The sequence below is a fragment of the Phaenicophaeus curvirostris genome, chromosome 1, assembly GCF_032191515.1.
Source record: "Phaenicophaeus curvirostris isolate KB17595 chromosome 1, BPBGC_Pcur_1.0, whole genome shotgun sequence".
Lineage (NCBI taxonomy): Eukaryota > Metazoa > Chordata > Aves > Cuculiformes > Cuculidae > Phaenicophaeus > Phaenicophaeus curvirostris.
Window position 1 is genome coordinate 76,234,920 of NC_091392.1, and position 27,857 is coordinate 76,262,776.

Consider the following 27,857-nt stretch of genomic DNA (forward strand, 5'->3'; position numbering starts at 1 on the left):
CAGCCTAAGGAGATCTACATCCTCATAATCTAATCCAGAGCTACCAAGCCTCTGTCCCAAATGACAACACTGCTTGCTGTGTGCTGGGGTGAGCTCTTGCTGTTGGCTGCACAGCAGCAATCCATCTCCAGCTGAAACAAAGAGACACAAGTGACAAGTGATCAGGACCTGGCCTGATCAGCAAAGTTCTCCTTCCTTCCTTCCTTCCTTCCTTCCTTCCTTCCTTCCTTCCTTCCTTCCTTCCTTCCTTCCTTCCTTCCTTCCTTCCTTCCTTCCTTCCTTCCTTCCTTCCTTCCTTCCTTCCTTCCTTCCTTCCTTCCTTCCTTCCTTCCTTCCTTCCTTCCTTCCTTCCTTCCTTCCTTCCTTCCTTCCTCTCTCTCTTTCTTTCTCTTTTTCTTTCTCTCTTTCTTTCTCTCTTTCTTTCTCTTTTTCTTTCTCTCTTTCTTTCTCTTTTTCTTTCTCTCTTTCTTTCTCTTTTTCTTTCTCTCTTTCTTTCTCTTTTTTTCTTTCCTTCCTTTTTTTTTCTACCATGAAAAGTTCTTTTGGTCAGATGTCTCCATGGCAGCTTTGCAGTGGGAGGATGTTCTGATGTTTTGGATGGCAGCCAAAGTGGCTGCTATTGGCTAAGGAGCACTTGGGACAGTACACCTAGCCCTACTGCTGCCCACATATAATCTCAGGAGAGAAGAAGAGGTGGGGAGAGGTTGGCTCCTCCTCTCAGCCCACCTTCATTTAGGCTGCACTAGAATGAAATAGCCTCTCTAAAAACAACCTCAGTGATTTCAGGAAAAGAGGGCCATTGGAGATTGGGCAGCAGGAACCCCCAAGATGAGGATTGCCATCCTCCTGAGCCTTCTGTTCCACATGGCAGCTGCTTTTCATGAACTGTGAGTGATGCTGAACTTCTGTTTTGGTCTCTTTCATGGAGGCATCAGTCTAGGTAGATGGACCACCCTCCATACTGTCAGCTCTCATGCTTTCTGCTCTATCAGATCACTCCAAAGGGTAGCTGAGTAATTTACTTTACCGTCCACGTATTAGATTAACTCCCATAAGTTCAAATACAAGCCATCTCTTTGGGTGGCTTCAAAGTCAGATGTTAGGCCCAGGAATGCTTGCCTCTCCAGTTGCCATGCCAGCTCCAGTCACTACTGTCTAGTCTGCAAGGTATGAGGCCACATTTTCTGAAGACTGCAAGGAATGGGTTTGGGGAGTTCAGAAGATGACTAGAGTAAGGGATCTGAAAAAGATTATAGTGCTGTTCTTAAGCTACTCAAGGAGAAACTATTTCTCAAGTTATGAGTGGAGCAATTGCTTAGCTAGGTTCACTGTTGCCTTTGAATATTGACTGCAGCCATGGCATATTTGGGTCTTCCCCAAATTCTGCAGTCATGGGCCATTGCAGGGAGGCTTTTTTGTATCTCTGAACCCCCAACCTGATGCCACCTCTCATATCTTCCTTCCCTTGCTCCAGGTATTACCTAGTGGTGATCCCTGCAGATCTCCGTTTCCCATCCACCCAAGCTGCCTGTCTCCATATCACCTGTTACAAAGCAAAGATTCAAGTGAAACTCATCTTGGAGCGCTCTACAGGACATGAACTCTTAGTGCAAGAAACCATCCAGAAGGAGAAAACTTTCATGTGCTCTAATTTCTGGGTAAGCCACCCTAGGCAAATGCCGCTGTGAATTTTTCCCTTCAGGAACTGTAAATTCCTTGTGTTACTCCCTAACCAGGGATGGCACCAGCAGGGTCTACTTTGCCTTGGAGTGGGCCTACTAGGAAGGGGAGTGGATGGTGCCTAGGGATGTGTATCCCAGCATGGTACCTGTTGGTCGGCACTGAATTCCCCTTCTGAATCTAATTTTTACATTGAAGTCACATTTGTGAAAATCTACCACACTTCTGGAGACATAAGAACCCATCTGTTTCCTTCTCTTCCGTCTCAGATCAGATGAAGCAATTTTAGCTTTTAATCCTTTCTCATTAGCAATTTTAGTCCTTTCTCTGAAGGACTTGCACAGCTCCACAGCTAGAGCTTGGGGAAATGATAGTTTGCATGATATACTGCAGTTTCTGTAGGACCTGAAGTCAGGAAGCAACTCAGCTCTTTAGAAGCTACTGAAGAGTAGTTGGAGGGAAATGGATGCATTTGTTATTTTTAGATAGCATCTTAGTGTTGATTCATTGTTGATAAGAATTTCACAAAGATCTAGGGAAGGCAGATATGCTCAGACAGTATCCCTTCTATTATACAGTGCTGAAGCTGTGCTGACACTGCTGAGGTCTTTGGCTGCTAGACTCAGGAAGACCCTCTGGTTGTCTTTTCTAATCTGTCTTTCTTACTTGTACCTGCTGGGTAGTTCTGAAGGCCTAGCATTTCAGGCTGTGCTACAGCTTGATCTCTCTCCTTTGATTCTCTGCCACCATCTCCCACCTTTCTGGCATATGCCCATCTTCCTAACCAAGTCTGAGAACTCAGAGGTGTCAGGCACCTGCTTGTCAGCAGAAGCAAACTTCCTTAACCAGTGGGAAGAAGGTCAGATTCCATGACATGCAGGCCCTCCTGCTTTCATGGACTGAGTGAGATCTGGATGCTATCTGGCTCCAGGTATTGGAGGGGATATTCTAGGACAGGTGGAGGAAATGGGTTAGTTCTTCCACTTTACTCTCAATTCCTGCTCCAGCCCCACTGCAGATTACCTAAGGGCTGCGTGCCCCACTCTCTGTCTGTATAGGTTGGACCTCCAGCTGATGGCACAGAGGAAATTGCCACTGTCAAACTGATCATCACAGGTGAAGAGGTCAATATTGAGGAGAAGAAAAAGGTCCTGATCCGTAAGGCCAGCAGTAGCACCTTCATCCAGACAGACAAGCCCATCTATCAACCAGGGCAGACAGGTGAGAGCTGCAAATGGGAGCAACTGTAGGCCCTAGTCTTTCTGCTGGTAACACCATATGGAAGTCTTTTGATTGTCTGAAATTCATGGACAGTCCTAGTACAAGTCTTTGAGACAATATCTTTTGTTGAGGTGATGTTTTCAGTGGCTGTAATGTCCAGTTTGTGGTGACTGTGAACCTGCAAGAGGCAGTAGGTCATTGTCTGTGGTATCTTACATGTGGGAATGTCCACTTCAGTTGTTATCACAAATGTGTATGGAATGAAGACAGGAACTGGGGAAACAGATAGAGCAAGGGCCTGCATGGAAGGACTGTAATCTGATAAATATATTCCCTGATTTCCTTGCCTTCAGTGAAATTTCGCATTGTGACTCTCGATGAGGAATTCATTGCACTCAATGATTCGGTAAGCTAGCTCTGGGGGGCTGTGGACAAAGTTGCCTTGTTCCATGTGCGAATCCTACTTCCTTTCTACCCTGTTCAAATGCCAAAGCTCCAACTCTTTCACATTCATCCCTGGCCCATGTGTCCAGAGGAGAATAGCAAAGTGAGTAAAAGCTGATAACTCAGGAAGATGGCAGATGTGTATACGTCTCTTTCTTGTCTTGGTAAAATGGTCATGCAGGCACAAGCATGGGACAGATTGATTCCTGATATGATGATGTCAAGGGGAGAATGAACAGGTTGTAAGTCAGGTTTTCCTGGGCATGTGGTGGGGAGGTGTGTTCTTAGTCTGACTCCTACAAGCTGAAATACGAGAAATTCTGATTAGATAGTAGGATAAACTTTTTGATTGTGATGCTGATCAGATATTGAAACAGGAGCCCAGAGAAAGCATTATTACCCTTGGAGATGTTCAAAACTCAGCTGGATTGCTCAGTTTATGAGCAATCTGCTGTAAGAGGACATGCTTCCACAGGGTGTTGGACTAGATGACCTCCAGAGGTTCCTTCCAAACTATTTGACCTCTGTAACCAGCTTAAGACTGCAGCTAAGCCAGGGCTAGGTCTGTTAGGGTAGTGAGTTTTCCTGATGGATGACTCTACCAGGAAGTCATTAGCAAGTGTTGGGTGACTTCCATATTGGCTTTTCCTTTCCCTCTCTCCAGACCTTACAGTAATGGACCCACCTGGTATTTATTCTTCTTGGTGATGTTTGTTTTCCTTTATATTGGTGTGAATGCTCTAAATTTCCAAATCACTAGTTGCACATGCTTCAGAGAAGTCTCTTCATCTGAAGTACCTTGTGTGTGTTTCTGACATGTGTTTCTGTCTTCTAATGTTTTTGCCTTTTTCCTCCCCCAGGTTTCCCTGTTTCTCCAGGTGAGTGATGCTGAAATCTGATGTTATTCATATCTGGGCTATTCATATTCAGTTCCCAGCAGATTTTACAGATTTCTGAGTGGAAAAGTAGAATTTCCAGGTTTCTTAGATTAACATACTCCTTACAGCTTCTTTTTTATGCACTTACTTGAGGTTATGCTCCCATTTACTTCAGTAGAAATGTGAGTTGTTCTAGAGATGCAAAAGTATAGACAGATCAACTTAGAGCTTTATGAAAACAGTCAGAACTGTGAAGGGCCTTTCCTTGACATCAGAATTTATGTAAGTGTAGAAGACTCAGATGCTGGGAGCAGAATCTGAGCTTTCTATTGTCTTCAAAATTTCTTGACTAGCCTCATTCCTAGCTATAGAACCTGGTAGTCTAACAGCACTGAAATCTGGAAGCTTGATTTCTTTTGGGTGTGGATCAGTTTGATGCTGTAACAACTGTTTCTTCCTTTCTTCTGGGTGTAGGACCCTAAGAACAACCGGATAGAGCAGTGGCTGAATGTAGTCCCCCAAGATGGCATTGCAGATCTGTCTTTCCAGCTAAGTGATGAGCCTCTGCTAGGGACATATGTTATCAACGTAACCAATGCGAAAGTATACGGCAGCTTCTCCGTTGAGGAGTATGGTATGAGTGTGGGTGGGATATGTCTGAGACGCAGAGGGGACCTTGCACTCCTCATCCAGGAAGCTGGGTGTTCATTCCACGATAACCCTCTTGGGAGCAAATGGGAAAAGTAATAGCATCTGCCATAGAAAAGAGTCAGAGCTGAGGCTCAGGAGAGAGACCACTTTGGGACCTTGGGCCAGTGTGTGGGAGGAACGTTGTGAATAACCCCAGGCCTTTGACACAGCTGATTTCTGCAGATCTCTGCACGAGTCATTTAGGATGGGCTTTTCCAGAGTTTATGAAGTCCGGTGATGTCTCACTTGTCTCTCTTCCCCTACTTAAATGTGTAGGGAAGCTGTCAGAAGTGTAGGTACATTGGACATGTTTGGGTTTTAATCTGGGAAGGAACACAAATCTGTTAAAGAAACAATGGAAATCTTCTCCTTTCCCCTTCTCTCCACCTTCCTTCTCCATTTCCTGGCTCTTATTCCATTATATTCTATCTTAATGTCGATTCTCTGGAAAGGCTGTCTCTGTCCAGTGTTTGCTACAGTTCTGTTTTGTTCCTTCCAGTGCTGCCAAAGTTTGAAGTGATCTTTGAGATGCCGAATCAGATTTATGCACTAGATAAAACCTTCCTGCTCCGGGTATGTGGCAGGTGAGGATTCTGCTTGGAGGGGTGGCCCTGTGTAGCCTGATGCGTGCAAGATGGCTAGGTAACCATGAGGAGCTCAGGGGAAATTTACTGCATTCCAGTTGCAGGAGGCCAGAATCTCTCCATGGCAGCTGTTTGCACCCTGATGCAACACAAAACATTCCTGTAACTATTCTTTAGGTACTATCGTAATAGTACTCTATCTTCATGTTAGGTTCTCTGTCTTATTAGGTTCTCTAATGCCCCTTTTCTAAAAATACTCCTCAAATCTCTACACACATAACCTGAGGGGAACAAGCAACCCTTTGAGAAGCAGCCATTTGTGGGGTAGAACATGGCAGATGTTTGGTGTTCGTCTCTGTGCAGGATAAACTTATGGAAAACAAAGAGAAGATTTTCCAGATTATGTTACAGCAGAAATTAGAAAGAGGCAAATAGGAATTGCCCCAGGTTCAGTCCAAGGACACTGGGGTTAACAGCCTCATGTAAAGATGCTTTATGAACAAAAGGCACTTTCTTAATCACACATGTGTCTGCTCATAAGATGATGTATGCCGTCAGCATATCCTGGTTGCAGGTGACGCTGATGTAAAGTGCAGAGCTCTGATGTAAAGTGCAGAGCTCTGTGCTGAGTCAGCATCTGCAACACTCTGGTTTCCTAGGATAGATTAGTTTGGCACTAATTATATCACAGAGCCCTTGATCTCCCATCACTGCAGTACCCTAGCCTGATCCTGCTTACTGGGTCAGGGCTTCTGAGCCTGCTGTATGGCTGCTACTCTTGTGCTATATTGTGAATATCCATGAATAAGTGGTCTCTGGGGCTATAAAAAGCAAGGCTTGTATTTCTCTTACTGTGTTTTCCTTTCTCTGCTCCCTCAAACAGATACACATATGGGAAGGGCGTCCAGGGAATGATTCATGTGAGCCTTTGCCAGAAGATAGCCCCATTCCTGCCCAGTGCTTCTAAACCTGATCTCTGCCAGGAACTCAAAAACCAGGTGAGATGCTTAGCAGGAGCTGAGGTGTATTCAGAGACATTTGTGTTCAGCCTTAGCATACGACAAGGCTCCATGAGGCTTTACCTAGGATAACTTTGATGTTGCCCCATGGTTATGGCTGCTCAGTCAGCTGCAGTTTACTGGTGCTACCTCTTAGTAACTGTGCCTGGTGACTATGGCTGGTGTGCATCATGTTCCTGCTCCGCATTCTGGACTGCTATGTCAAAAGGCAAACTCCCTGAGAGCAGGGATTTTGCACTGCTGTTTCTGTGCCAATTGAGTAAAGCCAAATGTGAGTGCCTTGCTCAGACCTTGTTTCCTCTCTGTACTTTCAGACAGATGAGACAGGTTGCTTCTTCACAAATGTGAGTCTGTCCTCCTTCAGTCGAGACTTTCGGTATTATCAGGACAGCATAGTTGCAGAAGCCTCACTGGTGGAGGATGGCACAGGTAACTGGAAACATCTATGGTGGTTGAGAAGAGGCATGTGAAGATGCACTAATCTTACCAAGAACACTGGAGGCTTTCAGGCTAGCAAGGGCTCTGAACTTTCTGAGCCCCTTGGAGCCTGCCATCTAACCTTACAGATACAGACAAAGTCACCAGTTCCTGATGGCATGACACACTCGCTCTGAGTGCCTGTGGTCTCAGGTGGCAAAGCTTGGGGAACTCTCTAAGAGCTAGAAGTGGGAGGGAGACTAGATACCCAGAGCTCTGGGCAGATCATCTCCCTAGTGTGAAATGTGCATGCAGCTAAATGTGTGCATAAGTATTACCACTGGGTTACTCTGCAGGGAAATTGCTGAGAGGTGCTTTGTTTCCTTGCTCCCTCCTTTATGTTTCTGTCTTACTGCTTTCATTCAGAGACACACGTCAAAGCTTCCCACAAACTACTCATTTCCAAGATTGGCGGGATGGCCTTGTTTGATGATGTGAATTCTTACTACCACACTGGAGAGTTGTACAGGGGGAAGGTAATTTCCAGTACGGTCCTTTGGAGGGGAGAGTGTAGGCAATGCCTTCACAGCATCTGTTACTTAGCATCTTGTCTGACCTCACCTCCAGCCAGAAGGCTGGGGGGGCATGAATGACACCCGGAGACAAAACTCTTGAATTGTCAAAAGTTAGAAAACCACCTGAGACAGCCATTTGCCAAATAAACTTTGAGTATTAGGAGCTACAGGGATCCATATATGTGGTGCAAACCCAGACATTTGGAATATTAGCAGCCAGGAGAACTTCTGTGAAGGGGTACAGAGCATGGGGTGGATGTACATGGTAGTGCAAGTGATAATAGGAGGTGACCCGTAGTAAGTTTGATAATATTGTTAGTGACTGAAAGGGTGACCTTGCTTTCATTGGAAATGCTGCTTCTGACTTGGAGAAGCAGGAGATTCTGTCTGCTGATTAGATTCTTCTGCACTTCTCTTGCTTACCATGATGTTCTCAGATAAAAGTCATCGACTACCAAGGCAAGGCACTGAAGCACAAAACAGTCCTCCTTGTAGTAAGCTGCGGTGAGCAGCAGTTTAAGCAGAAATACATCACTGGAGACTCTGGGAAAGCTTTATTTAGCCTGAACATAACTGCTTGCTGCAGCACCTTGGCTTCCCTGGAGGTAAGTGTGGAACAGTCTGTCTTGATGGCAGGGGTTTGCATGCATCTCAGAGCTATTTATTGCCCCACAGGTATCTGACCCGTTCTTTTTGAAGGGCAATAATTCATATCTGAAACCCCTCAGAATGTTCTGGATTGTGGCTCCCTCTGAGACCTTATTGTCTGGATCCCAGTTACTTTCTTCATGAGCTCTCCACACAGAGATCTGTGCTATGGTGTTGCTCAGACCTGATTTGAACTTCTTGCCAAGCCCTAGCTAGGTTTATTTGCAGCTGATTTGCTTACAGAAATGAACTGTGGGTTTTGGTTTGTTTTTTTTTGTTTTTGTTTTTTCTTTTTTTTTGTCTCACCAGGCAAGCATCCTGAATCAAGATTTGGATAAAGAGCCTGGGGCAGTTGATTTGAATTACCAGCGAGCTTCTCATTTCATACGCCCATTCTACAGCACCAGCAGGAGTTTTCTCTCTATTGTCCGTATACCAGAAATGATACCCTGTGGCAAAAAGCAGGCTATCCAGGTGGATTACAGAATTTACGAGGAGGACCTGGAACATGGGCCCAGGCGTGTCATTTTCTCCTACTTTGTGAGTTTTTGGGGAAGTGCAAGTGGGTGATGGCTCAATACAAAAGATCAGCATCTCCTACAGATTCAAGCCCGATATTTGATAGATTTTTCTCAGCCCAGGACATGTACCTCATGTAGTTCGGTTTCAGTTCTGGAGCTGCAGTAGAAGCAAGAAAGGCACCACCTTTCTTTTGGGCTCTGCTCAGGTGCAGGGCAGGTATTGGCATTACCTGTCCTCCTCCAAGTCACTTGATCCCCTGAGCTCTCCCTGCTACCTCAGAGCAAGTAAAGCTCCTATCCTTCCCCACATCCCCATTTAATTTTCAATTTCAGGGACACTTTGATCTGCACAGTGGTCTCAAAGATTATATAACTGGCATTCCCTTGCTTTTCTATATTCTTCCCTAGGTCACAGGGAAAAGAGGGATAGTTCATGCACGTCAGAAGACTGTTTGGGTTGGGCTCCCAGAAAGTAAGTGTACTCCCCTGTTTCATGTCTAGTAAGCGCTCGGTGATCTGTGGCATCCCTTTTTATTTGGTCATGTGGCATAAGCCTCTTAGCAGTTTAAAGCTGGCTCATCGCTTTTCCATTGCATCAGATCAGCGGGCCTCTCCAGCTTACATGTTTGCTTTACCCTCGTGCTTTGTACTGAGAGAAAAAGACTCAGCATTTCCCAGGACACAGGCTTATTGTCTGTTTTGTTAATTTTCAAAGAATTCTCCTTAAGCTGCCCCTGCAAGTGGCATTAAACAGTAGCTTTCCCCTCTATCAAAATGCTCCTGCTTCAATTTGCAATAGCATCTAAAAATAATCTCAAGTACTTAGGATGCCACAGCTCGTAATTTTGGTGGGTGTTGACTCACTGGTGTCTACTTGTCCAGCTCTTTTTATTTTTAAAGCCTAAATTTTAGGTGTTTTGGGACAAAGCTTCACCTCTTTGTTGGTGATGGGATGGGAGGTATTTGGTGATGGGAGGCTTTGAAAGATATCTGAGACTCTCACTCTTTGTTCTAAGCTTGAACGCCAAAGAGCTGTTTCTTCTTCTTGAGACAATGAACAGAACCAGGAAGAGTCTTTTGCTGGTCTTGAATACCAAATCCAGAAATATGCTGCTTGTTTCAGTGGTCTTCAGAAACCTCCCTTGTCCTCAAAGACTTGAAGAATGGAATTAAACAGGCATATGCAGAATGCCAAAAGCTGATCAGAGTTCATTTTCACTACCAAATCTACTTTCTCTTCTTCCCTCTCCTCTCCATCTAGTGCTGAAAGGCCTCTTCTTCATCCCTCTTACCTTCAGCTTGATCTACGCCCCAGCTCCAAAACTTGTTGTTTATGTCATCTTCCCTAATGGAAAAATCATTGCTGATTCTGCCGTCTTCAGTGTCTCCATGTGTTTCAGAAATAAGGTATGATTTGTGTATGAGACTATGACCAAATGTGTGAGAGTGTATATGTCTGCTGCAATGAGAGACTGAGGAATATGTAATATGTGTAGCTGTGTGTGGCAAATATTGTGTGAGATGCTTTCACGTGAAATGAAATCTCTGAATGGTGATGTGTGCTGTGATGTATGGAGCAAGTACATGCTTAGCATTGTAGGGGCTGCTGCAATGCCTGGGAAAAGCAGAGAATTGCTGTGTCTGTCTCCCTGAGCTTGAACAGCAGCTGCAACCCAGTAGGATCACAGCCATGCACAGGCTGTCAGTGTTGTTCCCAAGAGAGCTCAAGGCTGCTGTGCTGCTGCAGCAGACACTTAGACTTGTTAGCATATGGTGTTGGGGAGACAGCTGAAAGTGGCCAAAGAAAGGAGTGAATTTCAGTAGCTGTCCAGAAAGGGCTGAGTGCTTGTGGTCATTGTGACATCCATGGGAATATGCTTTCTTGGCTGTGTCTTGCACTCCGAAGATGAACTTCTGAGGACTGGGATTACCCCTGCTCCACAGCTGTTTGTCTGCTATGGACAAACAGATTCAAGAAAGACCAGGAAACACTCCAGGAAATTGAGACCAATCCCATGAAGAGCTTGGAGGACTAGGCTTATTTTTCATCTCAGGTTCCAAAGGGAGCAGAAAGACAGCTCTGTGAAGTGTGTTATTATGGCTGGCTGGGTTGCTGGGAAAGCGTGCCGTGCTCTGACATAGGAATGTCTCCAGTACTCTGAGCTGTGCCAAATGACGCTTCCCCCATTTTTCCCATCTTTCCTGTTAGAACCTCAACATGATGTGTTTTCAAATACTTCCTGGGGGTCCTTGGGAGATTCTTCAGGTTTCCATTCAAGGCATTCCTTGGAAACTCTTCATGAAGGCCCCTTCACTGCTCAGGAATCGGTAGGGTGGTCAGCAACAGAAATGTCACTCACCTATGGCCTATATTCTCCCTATACAGGTGAAGCTGGGCTTCTCAACATCCAAGACCGTTCCTGATTCAGAGGTTGGTCTCCACCTGCTCGCAGCTCCTGGGTCCACTTGTGCTGTCTGGGCTGTGGATCAGAGCATCCTTTCGCCAAAGCCGGGAAAAGACCTCAGTAGCAACTTAGTGAGTGAGCCTGCTCTATCTTCTTCCCTTCCCTCGTACTGACACGAAGGGGCAGGGTGACAGACAGGCAAGCCATTGCATCAGTGCAGAGCTTATTCCCCAGGGAACTCAAAGCACCACTCAAAAGGATCAGTAGCGCTTTTCAGTGGCATGGGTAAGGATTAGGGGGAATGCCTTAGGAAGGAGGTTGAACATCACTCAGTGCCCTGGTGGTAAGTAAGATTCTGTTCTTCTGTCTCATGTTCAGTTCAGCTGGTTGTGATGTCTCTATCAGAGGAGAGCCAGAGAAGAGTAACAGTGAGCCTGGGCTTTCTGGCATGCATTCACGCGTAGTAGCCAGAAGCAGTTCAAACAGGCCTTGGATACATGACAGGAAGGGAATGCCAGGTTTTATTTGTGCTGATTTTCTTTGCTTTTTCTTCCTTTCCCAGGTCTATGCACTGTTCCCATCTCTTTATAACTCCAGATATCCTTACCAAGTATCTGAAGAGGATTATTCATGTGGGTTCCCAGATTCTGATGAGCCTGATGTGTTTACAGCATTCAGGGTAAAGATGGGTGATTTAGTAGGTTGGGAAAATTCATAAACTGAGGGAAATGTGATCCTCTGACTTCACAAATGTCCTAGGAATACTGTTTGAGACACTACAAGGAACAGGTCCAGTTTAGGCCCTTGTAACTCACTTGTTATTTGAATAAGTGACTTGAAATCATTGACCAAGAAGAAAGTTTGTGGTTACTGCACTTCAGTTGTGTGATTCAGGATGACAAGGTTGATTGACTACTTCAATTGGATTTCATATAGGATGTTTAATCTTCATAGCATAAGAAATTGCACTCTGCAGGCTGAGAAGGCATAGTACCTAAATAACTATGTATTTGAAAAAGAATAAATTTGGCTGACTCAAGCCAGATGAATTAGCTCAGAAGACCTTGTTTTCCCATTGCTGAGGGTCTGAATAATTGCCTCTTAAAATGAAGCAAGAAAATAATTTGCCAAGCCAGAGTGCAGCCAAGCCCCTCGCTGGACAAGTAGTACAGAATAGGGAAGAGAGGACAAGCTCCTGGTGCATCTGTTCTTTTTTTTTTCCTACAGGAAATGGGGTTGAAAATTATGTCGAACACCAATATCAGAAAACCCAGTGTATGTCCAACAACTCCATCAACAACTATGCTGCGGGAAACAGTTATATTTACTTCCAGGCCTATGTTGATGTTTGCCCAGCCTCCGAAAGCATATAACAGTAAGCATTTGCCAACTATTTCTTCTTACATGGGATACTCAGTCTTTCAGGTGAAAGCAATCCTGGCTTTAGCTAAGAGGCAGTATTTGCTGTCACTGCAAAGGGAGGAGTGAGAGTAGTCCCTGGCTCCAAACCTGTTGTGCTACTGTGAATCTGCCTGTGACTCATGGCTTCTGGTTCTGAAATGTTAGTGCACTGTCTGGATCCTGAGTCTTATCTCTGAGGCGAGGGAATGGTTGCCCTTTCCTTGGTGCCTACAAATGCAAGTAAGGCCCACAGGACTGCTGTTATTTGAAATGAGGTATGAGATTTTAAAATTTGGGATAGCACCTTCTGTTCCAGTGCCGTGATTCCCAAGAGCTGAATGGATGACTTGCAGCCTGAGGACAGTGTGTTGACTGGTTCTTTGTTATTTCCAGCAGAGCACCTGACAACATCTACCTATCAGCCCACTATGTTTTCACCTGTTTCTTCAGCTGAAGAGAAAGTACACAAGCTTTTCCCCAAAACGTGGATATGGGATTTGTATTCTATAGGGTAAGTAAAGTGAGCGGTGGGGGTCTAGTCTGGGTGGATTAGCATGACTGGGAATGGCAGCAGATACAGCTGAGTTTAGATCATAAGCTGCTGAGGAAGACACCTAAGGATGTCACGGGGCACATACCTGTCAGTCCATTTCTCATCAGAGCTAATGTCTGCATTAAATGCATTTTCTGGTACTAGATGATCATATAGGACTATTGTCCATCCATGGGAGGTGGCTGGCATGGGAATACAGGATAACAGTTTTGTTAATTGCCTGCGTTCTGCTTGTGGTAGTCCTGTGGGCCAGAATTTCATAAACTGTGCTCACAAGAATGTATCATGGGATGCAAGGGAAGCTGATCTCCACTGAAGTCCTTCACAGGACTGGGAGTGTTTAATCAAAATGTGTCCTGTGAGAAAGGCTCACTGAGTACATAGGGTCTGCTGAGGGAGATTTTTGAGATTTTTTTGTCTTTGACTTCAAGAATTTCTTCTCTGGTGTCTGCAGACTGGAGTCTGTTGCCTTCCTGTACATGCTTGGCAAAAGCGAATATCTCCGATTACTGGAGTCAAACAATATCATTAGCTTTAATTAGGGCTGGTTTTATGTCTGCTGTGGTAGCAGCCACAGAACATTCTGCTGCTCTCAGAAGTTGTGATATGGGCACAAGCCATATCTCTGCCCTGTCTTCATGTTGGACAGCAAGCTATCATTGTCTCATAGGAAGGTGAATGGCTGGATCTGTCTTGCCTGATGCTGAGCCAGTCTTGTTGCTCTTTTGGTGTCTGGTTCTCCATCCCTAGGCCAAGAGTAATAAAACTACTAATGTCTGTAAAGCATTTTAGATGTGTAAAGGACAAGCATTGTCTGTGAAAAGCACTGTTATTGATGGCAACTTGCAGCCATATAGCCTATTGTCACAATGTTCTGTTGATAGAAGTGTCTGAGGCAGGGGTCCCTACTTCTACAAGGCCCTACTTGTAACCCTGTAAGGGCTACAAATTTAACAGAGAATAAGGATTAGACTGAGGTTAGAGGATGGGTGCATTAGAGAATGGTGCAGGTCACCTGGTACTACGTACAGCAGGATTTAGCTAAATGCTTCTTCTACTATCTACTTCTTCTCAGTCCCAGTGGGAACAAGAATGTTACTGTCACTGTGCCTAACACCATTGCAGAATGGAAAGCAGGGATGTTCTGCATAGGACATAACGGCTTTGGGCTCGCTTCAACCTCCAGCCTGCTTGTTTTCAAGCCCTTTGTTGTGGAGCTTACACTGCCGTCTTCTGTGATCCAGGGTGAGATTGTCATCTTGAAGGCCACAGTCTTCAACTCTCTGCAGAAATGCATGAAGGTAGGTGAGCCCTGATAGGCTCTGCAAGAAAAGCAGAGTACAAGTAGGTAAGAGGTGACTGAAATCTATGGCCTGTGATGTTTATCTTGTTACCACCTGCCATCCTTGTTTCCCCTTCAGATCCAAGTGACCCTGGAGGAGTTCACACACCTCCAGCTGAAGCCATGCGAAGACTGTGTCTACAGCAGCTGTTTATGTGCCAAAGAAGCTAAGGCCTTTCAATGGAGTGTCACAGCTGAGCAACTGGGTGAGAACAGGGAGGTGGGGCGGTGGAATTAGGAGGGGATGGAACCAGGATTGTTTGTACAAGTTGATATGGAGTCAGGAGCTGTTTGCCCTGTTCATCAGAAGGTACTTGTTTGCATTCATTGTCAGGCCGTGATTTCTCACAAGTTGTGCTAGGAGGCACAGCATCATATAAGACTCTGATCTATTATTCTGTTGCCAACAGAGCACTTCTATAGTATTAATCGGAAATGTCTCTTCAGAAGATGTTTTATGCACCTAAATGTGTGTTATTTTCAGGGCTTGCGAACATCACCCTCAGCACAGAGGCTGTGGCCACCGAAGAGCTCTGTGGTGCAGAGATACCTTTTGTCCCAAACCAAGGACAGAAAGACACGATCACCAAAAACTTCCTAGTCCGGGTCAGACAAGTTCTTCTGTTATCTAGACCTAAAAGCATGGTTTACCCAATTCCCAGAATTTGTGCAGGTTAATTTTGTAAGTTACTCGTACTATTAAAGATGTGTTATTGGAATCTTGGGGCTTGATCTGGGCCCAGACATGAGGGCTGATGGCTGTGAGAGGTAGAGGGGTATCCTCCATTTCATACCATGGAAAACTTTAAAAAAGTTCATTGTTTTACGCTTCTGAGCTCTCTGCTGAATTTTACAGCATCAGTTTCACAGACATTCAGAGTTATGATATTCTGAAAATGTGTGCTGTTCTCTTATCTGAAATGATAATGATGGACAATAATTTACATTTTTGTGATAATGGTGTTACTCCAACTGACTCTCCAGCCTGAACCAGGAATATTTCCATGTCTATTTGTAATCCACTTGTAATCCTGTTTCTCTCCTGCTCATTATAATGCTACTTTTATGTGCTCCAACAGCCAGAGGGAGTGTTGGTAGAAAAGGCACACAGCTCCATCCTGTGTCCCAAAACAGGTAGAGAGATTGTTTTCTTTCACCCTGCTCATTCCCTGCTTCATACGTAACAACGTCCTGGGTCTTTCCACTTGTTGAAATGTTTTTTCTGTCAACATGACCAAGCTACAGAAACATACTCTAATTGTGGTGCCAGCTAGAGCTTCCCCTGAGTAAGGATGTGGGGAGGTCCAACCTTCTAGCATCAACATCCCTGATACTAATGTGATAGCTTGAGGCCTTTTTCACCCGTGGTAATGAAGTCAGACTACTGAACATGGCAAGGCTGGAGGACATGACTCTAGGGTTGCTTCTCCTTTCTTGACCTTTGCAGTGTATGGTGGATCCATTAGCAAATTTTGAGAGCATGAGCCACATTGAGAAGACATACCTGCAACTGAAATTTGAAATGAGATGGAGTAACTTATGTAAAGAAAAGCAGGAAGGTGGCTCTGACCTCAGAGTTTCCAGGAAAAGATCCTCTCAGCCTCTTTAGAAGGAAGGCTGTTAGGATAGCACAGTCACAATGAGTTTGATGGAGGGAGTTGAGGGTGGAATATGTAATCTCTGTGACAGGAAGATGAGATGTTAGCACAGAACAGGCTCAATCAGTTTCTGAAGATTTTCTCTCTTTTTTTTTTTTTTTGTCCTCTACACACACCTTACCTTGCTGGTGTCAGGGCATCTAGCACAGGAGTCTGTGTCCCTGATGTTGCCTCTAAATGTGGTTGAAGGTTCAGTTGGAGCCACAGTTTCGGTCACTGGTAAGGAATTCACCTTTCCAAATCCCATATCTCTGAGTTTAGCCCTAGGAAAGCCCAAACCCAGACCACCCCGAAGTCCCCAACGTCTGAGATTTCTGAGGCTCCACTGCCTTGTTCTTCTCATATATGTGGCTTTATTTCCTGGTTCCAGACAACATAAAACACTCAGCAAGAGAGAGGGTGTTTTGTTTATGGGTTTCCCCTGCCAGGATGGGAATGTATACAGCTGTATAGATGGCATAGTGGGACTGACAATCTGGCTGGACAGAGGTGCCACCACACTGCTGTGCTGGGTCTGTCTTGCCTGGTGCACTGCTGGGAGTGGGCCAGAGGTAGGAGAAGGTGAATCCCCAAACCTCCTGCACAGGAGGTTGTAAGGGTTCCTGTGCTCTGTTCCAGGTGACCTCATGGGGACAGCACTGCAGAACCTGGACCGTCTGGTGCAGATGCCTCATGGTTGTGGGGAGCAGAACATGGTGCTCTTTGCCCCCGTTGTCTATGTACTGCAGTACCTGGAGAAGACGAGGCAGCTGACAGCTGAGATCAAGGAGAGGGCAACGGGTTTCCTGCGCAATGGCAAGTACAACAGACCCAGCTTGCTCTTCGGCCTTCTGCTGTGTCCAGCCTACCAACGGTTGCCTACTCCCCTTCCTCGCAGAGCACTCAGCCACTTATAATATTAACACTACCCTATTCCATGCCCAGTGATCTCACTACAAATACTGTTCTGAGCACTAATGTCCTATCCTGCTTCCCAGGGTACCAGATACAGCTGCAGTACCAACACCCTGATGGTTCCTACAGTGAATTTGGTACCAGGGATGAGTATGGTAATACTTGGTAAGCTCTGGGCTCTCTGCCTGCTGTCTACCTGCTGTGTGACAACCTAGAGGTGGGCAGGTTTCTACTTCTGACACTGAATTGTTTCCATCCTATTGGACTCAAAATGTTCCAGATGCTTTGCAGGCTAGGGTGTCCTAGGGGTATTCAACTGTCCTTGGGATGAACTGTCCTTGCACCAGCAAATAAGGAATAGCAGAATGATAGGTGAGGAGAGACCCACCAGTTTCAAATGCGCACTTCTGTCTTTTTCCTCAACTTCTGCTTAGATTCTTTCTTTTCACTCCCCCCCCGCCCCCGCATTCGTTCTATCTCTTTCTGCTTCTCTCTTCCCTCTCATGCCTTTTTTCCTCTTCTCCCCGCAACCAGGCTGACTGCTTTTGTGGTTAAATGCTTTGTCCAAGCCAAGCCATACATTTTCCTGGACAATAGGACCATCCAAGCTGCTCTTACCTGGCTGCAGTCCCACCAGCTTTCCAATGGTTGTTTCAGAAATGTGGGCCAACTTTTCCACACAGCCATGAAGGTAGGAGCCAGAGCCCCTTGAAGGGCAACTCAAAGCAGTTCTTGCCAAGTATACTGGTGATTGTTTAGTTCACTTTCCTGTACTGTTCTGCTTTCTTGCATGGGAGCAAGCCAGGGAGAGATGGGACCTTTACGGTTCCATCCAAAAAGCTTCAGGCTTTTTGTATTAATGTTTCCAGCTTTTTTAGATGTTTATGTTTTCTGTAGGGAGGTGTGGATGGGGAAGTCCCCTTGGCTGCCTACATCACTGCTGCATACTTGGAGGCAGGAGAGACACCAGAGGTAAATACTGGGATTCTTTGCCATATTCTTGCCTTAAGATCTGAGTCATGAGCAGAGCTTAGTGGTATCACTGAGGCAGGCAACACTTGTGGGCAAAGTAGTAGGGTGAAGGGGGAAGAACTTATCACTTCTCAGGAAAAAAACTCAGCTATCCCTTGAGGAGGACATCATTGGCAGGACAGAAGGTGAGTTTAGACTACACGTTGCTGTTGGAGTTCATGGCTAGATACTATGCCCATTTCCCAGGCTTTGGCTGCTCGCTCCCACCCCTCACCCTCCTGCATAGCTGAGACACTGTGGCGAGTTGTCAGGGAGGAGAGGTTGGTGTAGCTGCTCCCACAGTCAAGTAAATAGCCATAATGATATTATTAATGAGTTTTAGCTTCCTGCAAAGAGGAAGCGTGGGAAAGGAGTGCTGTTGGGAGGTACGTGTTGTGATGTAGGGCAGTTGGAATTGCACCTCTAAGTAATAACAAGGGGGAATTCTTAAAAGTGCTAAAGATCATAACTAATTACTCTGTGGTACTGGCAGTTAAAAAGGTATAGTAAATTTGACAGAGAAAACTAGTGCTATGGAGTTTGAGAAACAAAGTTCTCTGGAAATAAGGAAACTAAGTGAAAGAGCTGTGATTTCATTGCAATTGAAAGGGGCTTAGGAGAAAAAGCAAGACATATGGAAATTAATCTTCTTTCTGGCAACAAATTATCCTTCATGTCACATTTTTTTCACCATAAGGACAATTAAGTATTAAAACAGGTTGTCTAGAGAGGTTTAGTTGTCTCCTTCATTGGAGGTTTTCAAGACCTGACTGGATAAAACCCTGAGCAACCTGGTCTGATCTCATAGCCAACCCTGCTTTGAACAGGAGGTTGGATTAGAGACTTTCCGAGGTCCCTTCCAATCTGAAATATTCTATCACTGGCTAATTCTATGAACTATGAGAGTTTTGGGTGACTTTTTTGGAGGAGGCTTTTCATCAACCTGGGTGACAAATATTTGAGACATACTATGCTTTGCAGCAGAATGAAGCAAAAGGACAAGGACCTTCATCCTGGTAGAAAATTAACAAAGAGTTTGTTGTAGGTCTTAAATAGTTTTGTCATTTGGGAAGGAAAGCAAAGGGTTGCTGAGAAGAGACTGGACTGTGCTACAAATCCATGAGTAAATCCTGAAAGGGAAAAAACCAGGATCTCAGAGCACTTTGCATGATGAGCTACTGGAAGCCACTCTGTCCTAAATGAATCCACAGAAGGTGACTCAGTGCTCTGATAGTGCTGATTGATAGAAAATCTGGGCTGCCACAAGGTATGGAATTCCTCATACTCCAGAGAAGATAACAATAGTATTATTAGCTCAGAAAGAATTGTCCATGGAGGGAGGAATGCTGTGTTGCAGAAGCATATTTGGTGATGTGAAAGTAACCAGGCCATTATGCAGTTGGACATATGTGCTTAAACCATTGTTTTTTTAAAAAAATGGTCATGACAATGAAAGACACTCAAAAGTATCATGTAAGAATACAAGTCTCACAGTAGTTGTCCTGGCCCTGATGAAGGAATTCACTGAGTAGGTCTGTGGGGAGGTGAAGTGGGTACCATAGCACCCAGGAAAAATGTCCTTGAGTGGGTTATAAATACTTTTACAAAGAATACACAATCACTAGAGGTCAGAATTCTGTGAAAGAGTTTGAGGATGTCCTGCAAGGGCTAATGTACTCAAAATGTTCGGAACAGATCCCACTTTCCCTTACAAGCATACCTAAAATGCTCATGGAAGTCATTATGGATTAAAATGCAGGGAAAAGGTTGGAGAGAGTTGACATTGTCCTGAATGAACTGATATTAAAGCATGGCTGGTATGACAAAAAAATCTAGGCAGACACCAACAGCCCTCTACCCCCGCTTTGTGCTGAGAATTGATCTATTGGAACAAAACAGATTGCTTACGTTCACTGCAGAACCAAATGGCATGTTGTAGAGTAGCAGTTTCTTAGCTGGCGTGTGACTGCTCCCAGGGAACCTAAATGCTTCTGTATAGTATGCGCTTAGGACTGCTATTGTCAGCACCAGGATGAACACAGTAAATGTGAAAACACTTCCAGTAGATTGGCATGCTCAGTTCTTGTGTTAGTTTCACCAGAAGATACCAGAGACTAATGAGTTGTAATATGTCAAACTTTTCCTAGACAAGGCATTAAGATGTATGATAACAGTCAACACGTCACAGGTTTTCACTTGAAGTCTGATAGTTGTACAAACACTAGTACTGTTACCTCCATTGTAACTGTCTGGGAAAGTGCGAGATTTACAGAGGAAAAGGAGCCTCTGGACAAATTCCCAAATATAGTGTAACTCCTGCTTAGGTCTATTCAGTTACAGAATACAAAAGTTATTATGCTGCTTGCAGTTATTTTATTTAAGGGGAAATAAAAAAGTAGGACTTCTGAAATGATGGGAAGATGGCTTACCACTTCACAAGCATGTAAACAACGAAAAAGCATCAGCTGGATCATGGGAACTTTTGGTACTCCATCAGTAGATACTGTGAGCATTCTGAGAATTGGTGGCTGCATCCAGCAATACTACTCTACCATCTAGAGAGCACAAAGATGATGCAGACATTACTTTTTCATAGAAGAGAAAGAAGCATGTCATATGTCAGAATAAATCGTAAATGTAGCCCTTGTGTGATCCCTACTGTACTTAACCAAGAGGCCAATGGAAGGTGGGAAACCACAAAGTGCTGTAGATGTACACATGTGAAACAGGCAGCCACTGCATGCCTTCAGCTCACGTTTTGAGTAGCATAGCTGAATGCCGGAATACAATGCTGCTGAGACAAACAGGTTTGCTGCTTCTTGACAACAGCAGTACTGGTGTTCCAGGGGGAACTGGAAATCCCAATGACCTTGTAAGGCACTGTAGAAGTGAACCAAACTCCATAATCTTGGTCAGCAGCTGGGTGTAAGCATTTGAAATAGTGCATTGTTGCTCTTGTGTTAGGACTTGGAGAGCAAGAGGTGGTGGTGTTAGTCCAGCAGTAAGGCATTCATTTCACTGAAATAGCACTGCTGAAAACCATGACCAGCTTGCAGGGGGGTGGGGTCTGTCAAGCACCTTGTACCAAGGGCTGGAGATGCTGCTTACTGGTGCTGCACTGATGTACAAAGAGAAGAGTGCAGGCTTGGGGACAGAGACATCTCAGGCAATGTATGAGGTGCTTTCCGTGCTGGTAGATGCTAATGCATCCTTCTTGTGTACATCAGTGTTTGCCTGTTTGTATGCTTGTGTGTGATCAACACCATGCAACTCTTCTTTGTAGAGTACGGTGGTGCGCAAGGCTCTGGACTGCATCACTCCTTCCCTTCCCAAAGCTGCCAGCACTTACACCCAAGCGCTGCTGGCCTACACATTTGCTCTGGCTAAGGACTCTCAACGCACACAAGAGCTACTTGATATACTTGATCAAAAGGCAATCAGAACAGGTATGGGAACTTCAGTGCCAGTGAACATCAAAGAACAGACAAGTGGCATTTCTGAGCCGTTGGTTATACGCAGCTTGGGAGAATCATAGCTTTACCCTTTAGGTCTCTCACCCAAAAAAGTGTTTAGACAGCCAGTCTACAAACATAAGTGTTGGGAACGCTGATCTCCTTCAAACCTCTCAGCCTTTTCTGATACCGAAAGTGGAGGTTGAGCTCTGAGAGGTGTAGGCTTTCTTATGTGGGACTGCAAAGCACCAGAGAGGGAAGCAAGCTGCCCCAGTTCTTGTTAGTACCTGACCCCCCAGCACTGGCTAGTGGGTAGCCAGCTAGTTATCAGGTAGTTAGTGGACCTAGCAAACAGGACAATGGAGAAGCTGGATGTCTAGAAGGTACTGTGTATGCAGATTATTGGCATATTAGTTTTTGTATATCACCTTAGTGTGTAATATGGAGTGCTAGGTATTGTAAAATACATGGTATTGCAGTTCACTGAATGATACGATGACCCAGCCAAGAGGTATCTACTCAATGGTCTTTGCAGATATAAGGCACTGTGCCTCTTACGCCTCAGAATTGCTTTCTCGACAACCCTCAATGTCATCTACTCCCTTTCTTTCCCAGGTGGGCAAATCTACTGGAGTCAGACATTGCCCAAGTCCAGACCCACCACAAGCCCTTGGTCACAGCCACTGTCTGTGGATGTGGAGTTGACATCCTATGCCCTCCTGGCCCTGCTCTCCAAGTCAAATGTCACAGAGTCTGATCTCACCACAGCCTCTGGCATTGTGGCCTGGCTCACCAGGCAGCAGAATGCCTATGGAGGGTTTGCCTCAACACAGGTGAGCATGGCTGCTAAGGGGATGTTGCTTGAGAAAGAATCTATGCACAATTTATGCAAGCGTGAATGCTTTGGGGGAAGAAGCCCTTGTATATGGAGGTCCTCAGGACAGTGTGTTCAAGTGTCTTTGGGTCTCAAAGCAACAAAAGTAATTGTTTCTTTTTTCAGGACACAGTAGTTGCCTTGCAAGCCTTGTCTAAGTATGCAGCGCTGACATACAGCACAAAAGGGGCTGCAGAAGTGACGGTGAGATCCCAGAGAGGCTTTGGGAGGGATTTTCAAGTCTCCTACCAGAACCGGCTATTGGTGCAGGAGGCAGCATTGACAGAAGTCCCGGGAAAGTTCTTCGTGCAGGCCCAGGGCAGCTGTTGTGTCTTTACCCAGGTAGGTTCCCAAAGACCCTGCTGTGACAACCCTCTGCTCATCATCTTATGAAACCCAAAATTCTCTGTTGCAGCTCTATGCAAGGAAATGTGCATTTACTGGGCTTTAATCCCAGCCTGTTGCCAGTGCAATACACCTCTGTGCTGTAGGAGACTCAGAGGCAGAATGTGTAAATGTGAGGACAGTGATGCTTCCATGGCTTTCAGGACACTGGAGGGTGGAAATGTTGTATAGTGGTCCCACTGCTGTGTGCCTGACTTGTACGGTCTCAAGAGGAAGGGTGAGGAGAAGGAACCTCAAGCTGGAGGGATCATGGAAGGTTTCCAATATGATTGACTTTTATTGTGGGTACTGGGATGAGTGCACTTACTGTGTATGGTTCTCTGGGGTCCATATCTTGAGGATTAGAGTAGTCAGTGGAAAAAAGGTATGATAGTTGATACTAAACTAATTGTCCATGTCCTATTCTGTCTTTTTGTCTCTCCTTGCAGATGGTGCTGAGGTATAACACACCCTCCCCACAGGTCTCCACGTCCTTTGCCTTGCGAGTGACAATTGAGCCAGTCAATTGCACAGAGGATGATATACACTCTGTTACTCTCTACATCAATGTCAGGTGACTCTAAAGACCTCCACTTGGGAAAAAAAGCCAGGCATGGCTAGGGAGCTGAGAGGTGCTTCTTGGCTGCAACGAAGGCACCACACAGTTTCAGTAGAAGGTCCAGATCATAGAATCATAGAATCATAGAATCATAGAATCACCAGGTTGGAAGAGACCCACCAGATCATCGGGTCCAACCATTCCCACGAGTCTCTAAACCATGCCCCTCAGTACCTCATCCACCCGTGCCTTAAACACCTCCAGGGAAGGCGAGTCAACCACCTCCCTGGGCAGACTGTTCCAGTGCCTAATGACCCTTTCAGTGAAGAATTTTTTCCTAATGTCCAGCCTAAATCTCCCCTGGCGGAGCTTGAGGCCATTCCCTCTTGTCTTGTCCCCTGTCACTTGGGAGAAGAGGCCAGCTCCCTCCTCTCCACATCCTCCCTTCAGGTAGTTGTAGAGAGCAATGAGGTCTCCCCTCAGCCTCCTCTTCTCCAGGCTAAACAACCCCAGCTCTCTCAGTTGCTCCTTGTAATACTTGTTCTCCAGCCCCTTCACCAGCTTTGTCGCTCTTCTCTGGACATGCTCCAGAGCCTCAACATCCTTCTTGTGGTGAGGGGCCCAGAACTGAGCACAGTATTTGAGGTGCGGTCTCACCAGTGCCGAGTACAGAGGGAGAATAACCTCCCTGGACCTGCTGGTCACGCCATTTCTGATACAGGCCAAGATGCCAAGATGGAAGATGGAGAAGGAAAGACACAAGTGTCTCCAGGGAAGAGGAACTGTTTCTGAGGTCTTTAGTTCTTGCTGGGGAGAGGAGTGCACATAGTGATCTCAGATTGGTAATGCTTGGAGCAGTGAAGGAATCATCTGTCCCCTGTGAGAGGGAGCAGTGGCTGCCTTGGCCCTGGTCCTGGCTGGGCTACCTGGCTCAGGGTCCTGCACACACGGTATGGTGGTGGAAGGGGAAGCTGGGTGAGACACTCCTTTTTGCTCTTCTCCCCCCAGGTACAATGGGAAGAGATCCACTTCCAACATGGTGATTGTGGAGGTGTCCCTGCTGTCTGGATTTGTCCTGGCTCCAGGATCCGAGATGTCTGTAAGAAACCTGATGTGTTGTCAGTGGAATAATCAATGCTCAGAGAGAGGAGGAGATTGCATAGAAGCATGTTACCTGTCTTTCAATCTCGCCATCCCTTCCCTTCTGCCACACTACAAACATGGACACATACTGTCAGCTGTCTCTGTGCCTTGAGTATGGTGATTCTTCTGGCCCAATTCATTCAGCATATCCTTGACAGCTAAGTAGCCTAGGTTCCTGTCCTTGAATTTTGCAAGAGCTGTGTGGTCCTGCAGGAACCTGAAAGGCTAAAAGCCCAAAATAAGTTTGGAAGTGAATGATAACCTGCCCATTCAAGCTTAGATAAACTTGTTGGGATGTCTCATGCTTGCTTTTCAAAAGACAAAACTTCCTCTGCTTTCCTTTCCTAGATGCAGTATTGGCACCCTGTGAAAAGAACTGAGAAAACACAAGGAGGTGTTGCTATCTACTTGGATAAGGTATATGTGTGCTACTAGGGAAGCTGCAGGAGTGGAGAGCAGTAACAGAGCTGTGTGGGGAACTAGCAGAGCTAGCAGAGCAGGATAGTCAAGATTCATCTTGAAGCCATACATTTGACTCTGCAGAGTTATTGCATATCAGTAGGGTCAAATTTATATGAGGAATAAAAAGTGAGCTGTAATTTGCTCTTCTTTCCTAGCTGAGCCACAAGTCTGAAACATACATCCTACATTTGGAGCGGGAGATTAATGTGACCAACCTGAAGCCAGGCCATGTCAGGGTCTATGACTACTACCATCCCGGTGAGTGTAGAACCATGGGTGCCAGGGCTGCCTGTATGTCTGCACTTAGCTCTGTGTAAGAATAATTTAGGTATCTTCTGTCTTGTTGCAGAGGAGCAGGCCCTGGCTGATTATAATGTCTTCTGCATCTAAGGTAGGTGCAAGTCCCTTCTTCAGCCCCTGTACAAACCTAGCAGCCTTGTGACATTTCCTGTGCAACCTAGCAACTTCTGTCTGTCTGATTCAGCACATTCCCTTCATCTAGGACTATATCTGGAATTTCCTAGGCCTCCAAGGACTTTAGTCTCTGCCCTTTGTTTTCTGGACTTTGTAATGTAGTCTTTGTTGAATTGCCCTGTAGGCAGGACATGAAGTGTTTAACATGAGGTCATGCTGTGAAGAACTAGTAATGTGCATTTTCTGGAACTCTCTGCAGGGCTGTCTGGGCTGGTGTAGTGCATGCAACTGCCTGCCAGCTGAGTGACAGTGCTTAGAGATGGTTTGCACTGTTCTGGAACTTCCAAGCAGAGTTCATGGTCCTAGTTTCACCTTACACTGTCTGGGTATGGAGAGTCCCACCTCTTCCTGGGAAGGGGCTGAGATAAAACAAGACAAGCACTTTTCTTTAGAGTCCTTAGTGAGAGCCCAGGTTCTGTAGCTGTTGGCATCCCAGAGTCAATAATTCGGGTCATATTATGTGCTCTCTTGATTACTCCCTCTTCCTGCTCTCATTTCTCCAAGGACTTGTTCTGCTCCCTTACTGTCTACTGTTTCAGCCTACAGGGATCTTACTGCTGCAAGGTGCCCTAGGACAGCAAGGTTGCTGCATTATTGCTTCTGGTATGATGGAACATATGTCACCTGGAAATTAGCACCTCAGTGGGCAGGGGCAAAACTCAGTTTCAGGACTAAATCCAGCCTAAGCCATCCTGCTCATCCTGACAGCCGTTTCCTGGCGAATTCTTCAGGCTGTCTAATTAATTCTGATTGTTTTAATCCATGGATTTTTCTTGCTTGTAAAAAAGAATGAAAATAAAACATAAATCACAAATCTGGGTGCTATGCTGTATGCTTGGACTCTGTGACAGAGGACTAACTTGGAGGAGAGAGCAGAAGCCAGCTCTTATAGAGGGAGAGTAGCTGAACCCTGCACCTGGCATTCTTTTCTTCCAGTAGCGTTGTGCAGCCATGACTATGGCATGGGTACTCCTAGCCCTATATGGAGACTGATCCCACTGAGAGTCATCTACTGCACCCAGATGTAGCTGAGCAATAAGGCCTTGGCTGATTCTGCACTTTACACAGATATAAAGTAAATCTAACTACCTAAAAGGAAGTTGTGAAGAGGAGGGTGCTGGCCTCTTCTCTCAGGTGACAGGGGACAGGACGAGAGGGAATGGCCTCAAGCTCTGCCAAGGGAGGTTTAGGCTGAACATTAGGAAAAAATATTTCATGGAAAGGGTCATCGGGCACTGGAACAGGCTACCCAGGGATGTAGTTGAGTCACCTTCCCTGGAGGTGTTTAAGGAACAGGTGGACGAGGTGCTGAGGGTCATGGTTTAGTGTTTGATAGGAATGGTTGGACTCGATGATCCGGTGGGTCTCTTCCAACCTGGTTATTCCATGATTCTATGATTCTATTTTGCTGTGTATCTCACAGATCAGCTTCTGTTCTCTTAGTGTAGAAATAGAAAGGGCAGTGGTTTTAGTTTCTGCATCTCCTGTAAAGCTGGATCTTGCACAGGACAATTCAAACATGTGTTGTCAGGCAGGGATCATTCATGTCTGAATTCCACCTCCCCACTCAGTGAGCTACTGGAAAGGGAGTGTGGTCTTTGTCACATGATGAAGAGATGCAAAGGCAATTCAATCACCAAAGCATATGTGAAAATTCAACATCTGTAATCTACTACAATTCAACATCTAAAATTTGAAATCAAACCTCAAGATTTACAGAACCGCAGCTCATGATCTGTGATCTTCAAGCTTGGCAGTACTATGTCCCAGTATAAACAGGTAAGTCTCCATAGACCTTCACTAGAATTGGCTGTGAGAGTGAGATGGCTAAGTGCAAAGGCAGGCTTAGGAGTCAGGCTTAGGTCTGGGAGGCAGGGTAGGGGCTGATTTGGCTGGGTTTGGATTTGGCTACAGCCTTGAAAGTTTGCCAGACCAGACCCTGCAGCAAGGCTGGGATTTGTGTTGGCTTAAAGGGAGGGATTTAGAAAGTGCACTTAAATTTCAACTTTCAAATTCTAGAGTAAACCTGAAGTCTCAGCAAGTCCTCTCTGCAAGACAGACACAAGCATTGCAAGTTCTTTTGGTTAAGAGCAAATGCTTTCCACAATAGACTGAGATCTGCCAGGCAGGCTGCGCAAAGTCTGCTCTGTGCTTCACATGCAGGTTAACAGGACCAGAATGAATGCATACAATTCAGCACAGTTAGATATTACCAGTGCCCTGAGCACTGCCAGAAGTCGCTACACCGAGGTTGCCTTCGTTCCAGGTGTTGCTCTCTCCCTTCTTCTGCACTTCCTTTTAAACAAGTGCTTTTTCCTTCTCTTTATTCTATTTCCTCAGCAGCCTATGAGTAATGCAGGCATCAACTCTGCAGAACAGGATTTTTGCCAGAATGCTACTTTCTCTGAAACTTAAAAAAAAAAACCAAACCAAAACTTTGCAGATACTGTGGTTTTTTTTTTTGCAAATGCCTCCTTCCCACTTTGCCTTTACATCTGGCAATGTCTGTCCTTGCTGCTATCAAAAAGCAGAACTGGAGCTAGTCAGGCCTGCACTTGCTGTTGGTAC

The 27,857-nt window shown here is 45.5% G+C and overlaps 1 protein-coding gene across 1 annotated transcript; it reads left to right on the plus strand.

The window, feature by feature from the left end:
• The first annotated feature begins 756 nt into the window (after positions 1-756).
• LOC138724911 (alpha-2-macroglobulin-like protein 1) lies at positions 757-25,896 on the plus strand. Its single transcript, XM_069865307.1, has 35 exons — positions 757-887; positions 1,475-1,658; positions 2,739-2,901; positions 3,255-3,307; positions 4,206-4,223; positions 4,698-4,857; positions 5,413-5,497; positions 6,381-6,495; positions 6,831-6,945; positions 7,360-7,469; positions 7,946-8,113; positions 8,466-8,696; positions 9,086-9,149; positions 9,939-10,084; positions 11,064-11,213; positions 11,645-11,761; positions 12,310-12,457; positions 12,877-12,994; positions 14,112-14,337; positions 14,458-14,584; positions 14,863-14,984; positions 15,458-15,512; positions 16,172-16,255; positions 16,655-16,831; positions 17,014-17,095; positions 17,465-17,621; positions 17,828-17,902; positions 21,225-21,387; positions 22,009-22,226; positions 22,394-22,609; positions 23,101-23,225; positions 24,219-24,309; positions 24,702-24,770; positions 24,971-25,073; positions 25,165-25,896. The coding sequence occupies exons 1-35, from the start codon at positions 829-831 to the stop codon at positions 25,203-25,205; spliced, it is 4,335 nt and encodes a 1,444-aa protein (XP_069721408.1). The 5' UTR covers positions 757-828; the 3' UTR covers positions 25,206-25,896.
• Positions 25,897-27,857: the final 1,961 nt, after the last annotated feature.

Excerpts from the sequence above, each read along its gene's own strand:
- LOC138724911 (XM_069865307.1), top strand. The coding sequence starts at position 829 with ATGAGGATTGCCATCCTCCTGAGCCTTCTGTTCCACATGGCAGCTGCT. Across the intron at positions 15,513-16,171 it reads CATCCTGTGTCCCAAAACAG|GGCATCTAGCACAGGAGTCT; the intron begins GTAGAGAGATTG and ends TGCTGGTGTCAG. Across the intron at positions 25,074-25,164 it reads CTATGACTACTACCATCCCG|AGGAGCAGGCCCTGGCTGAT; the intron begins GTGAGTGTAGAA and ends GTCTTGTTGCAG.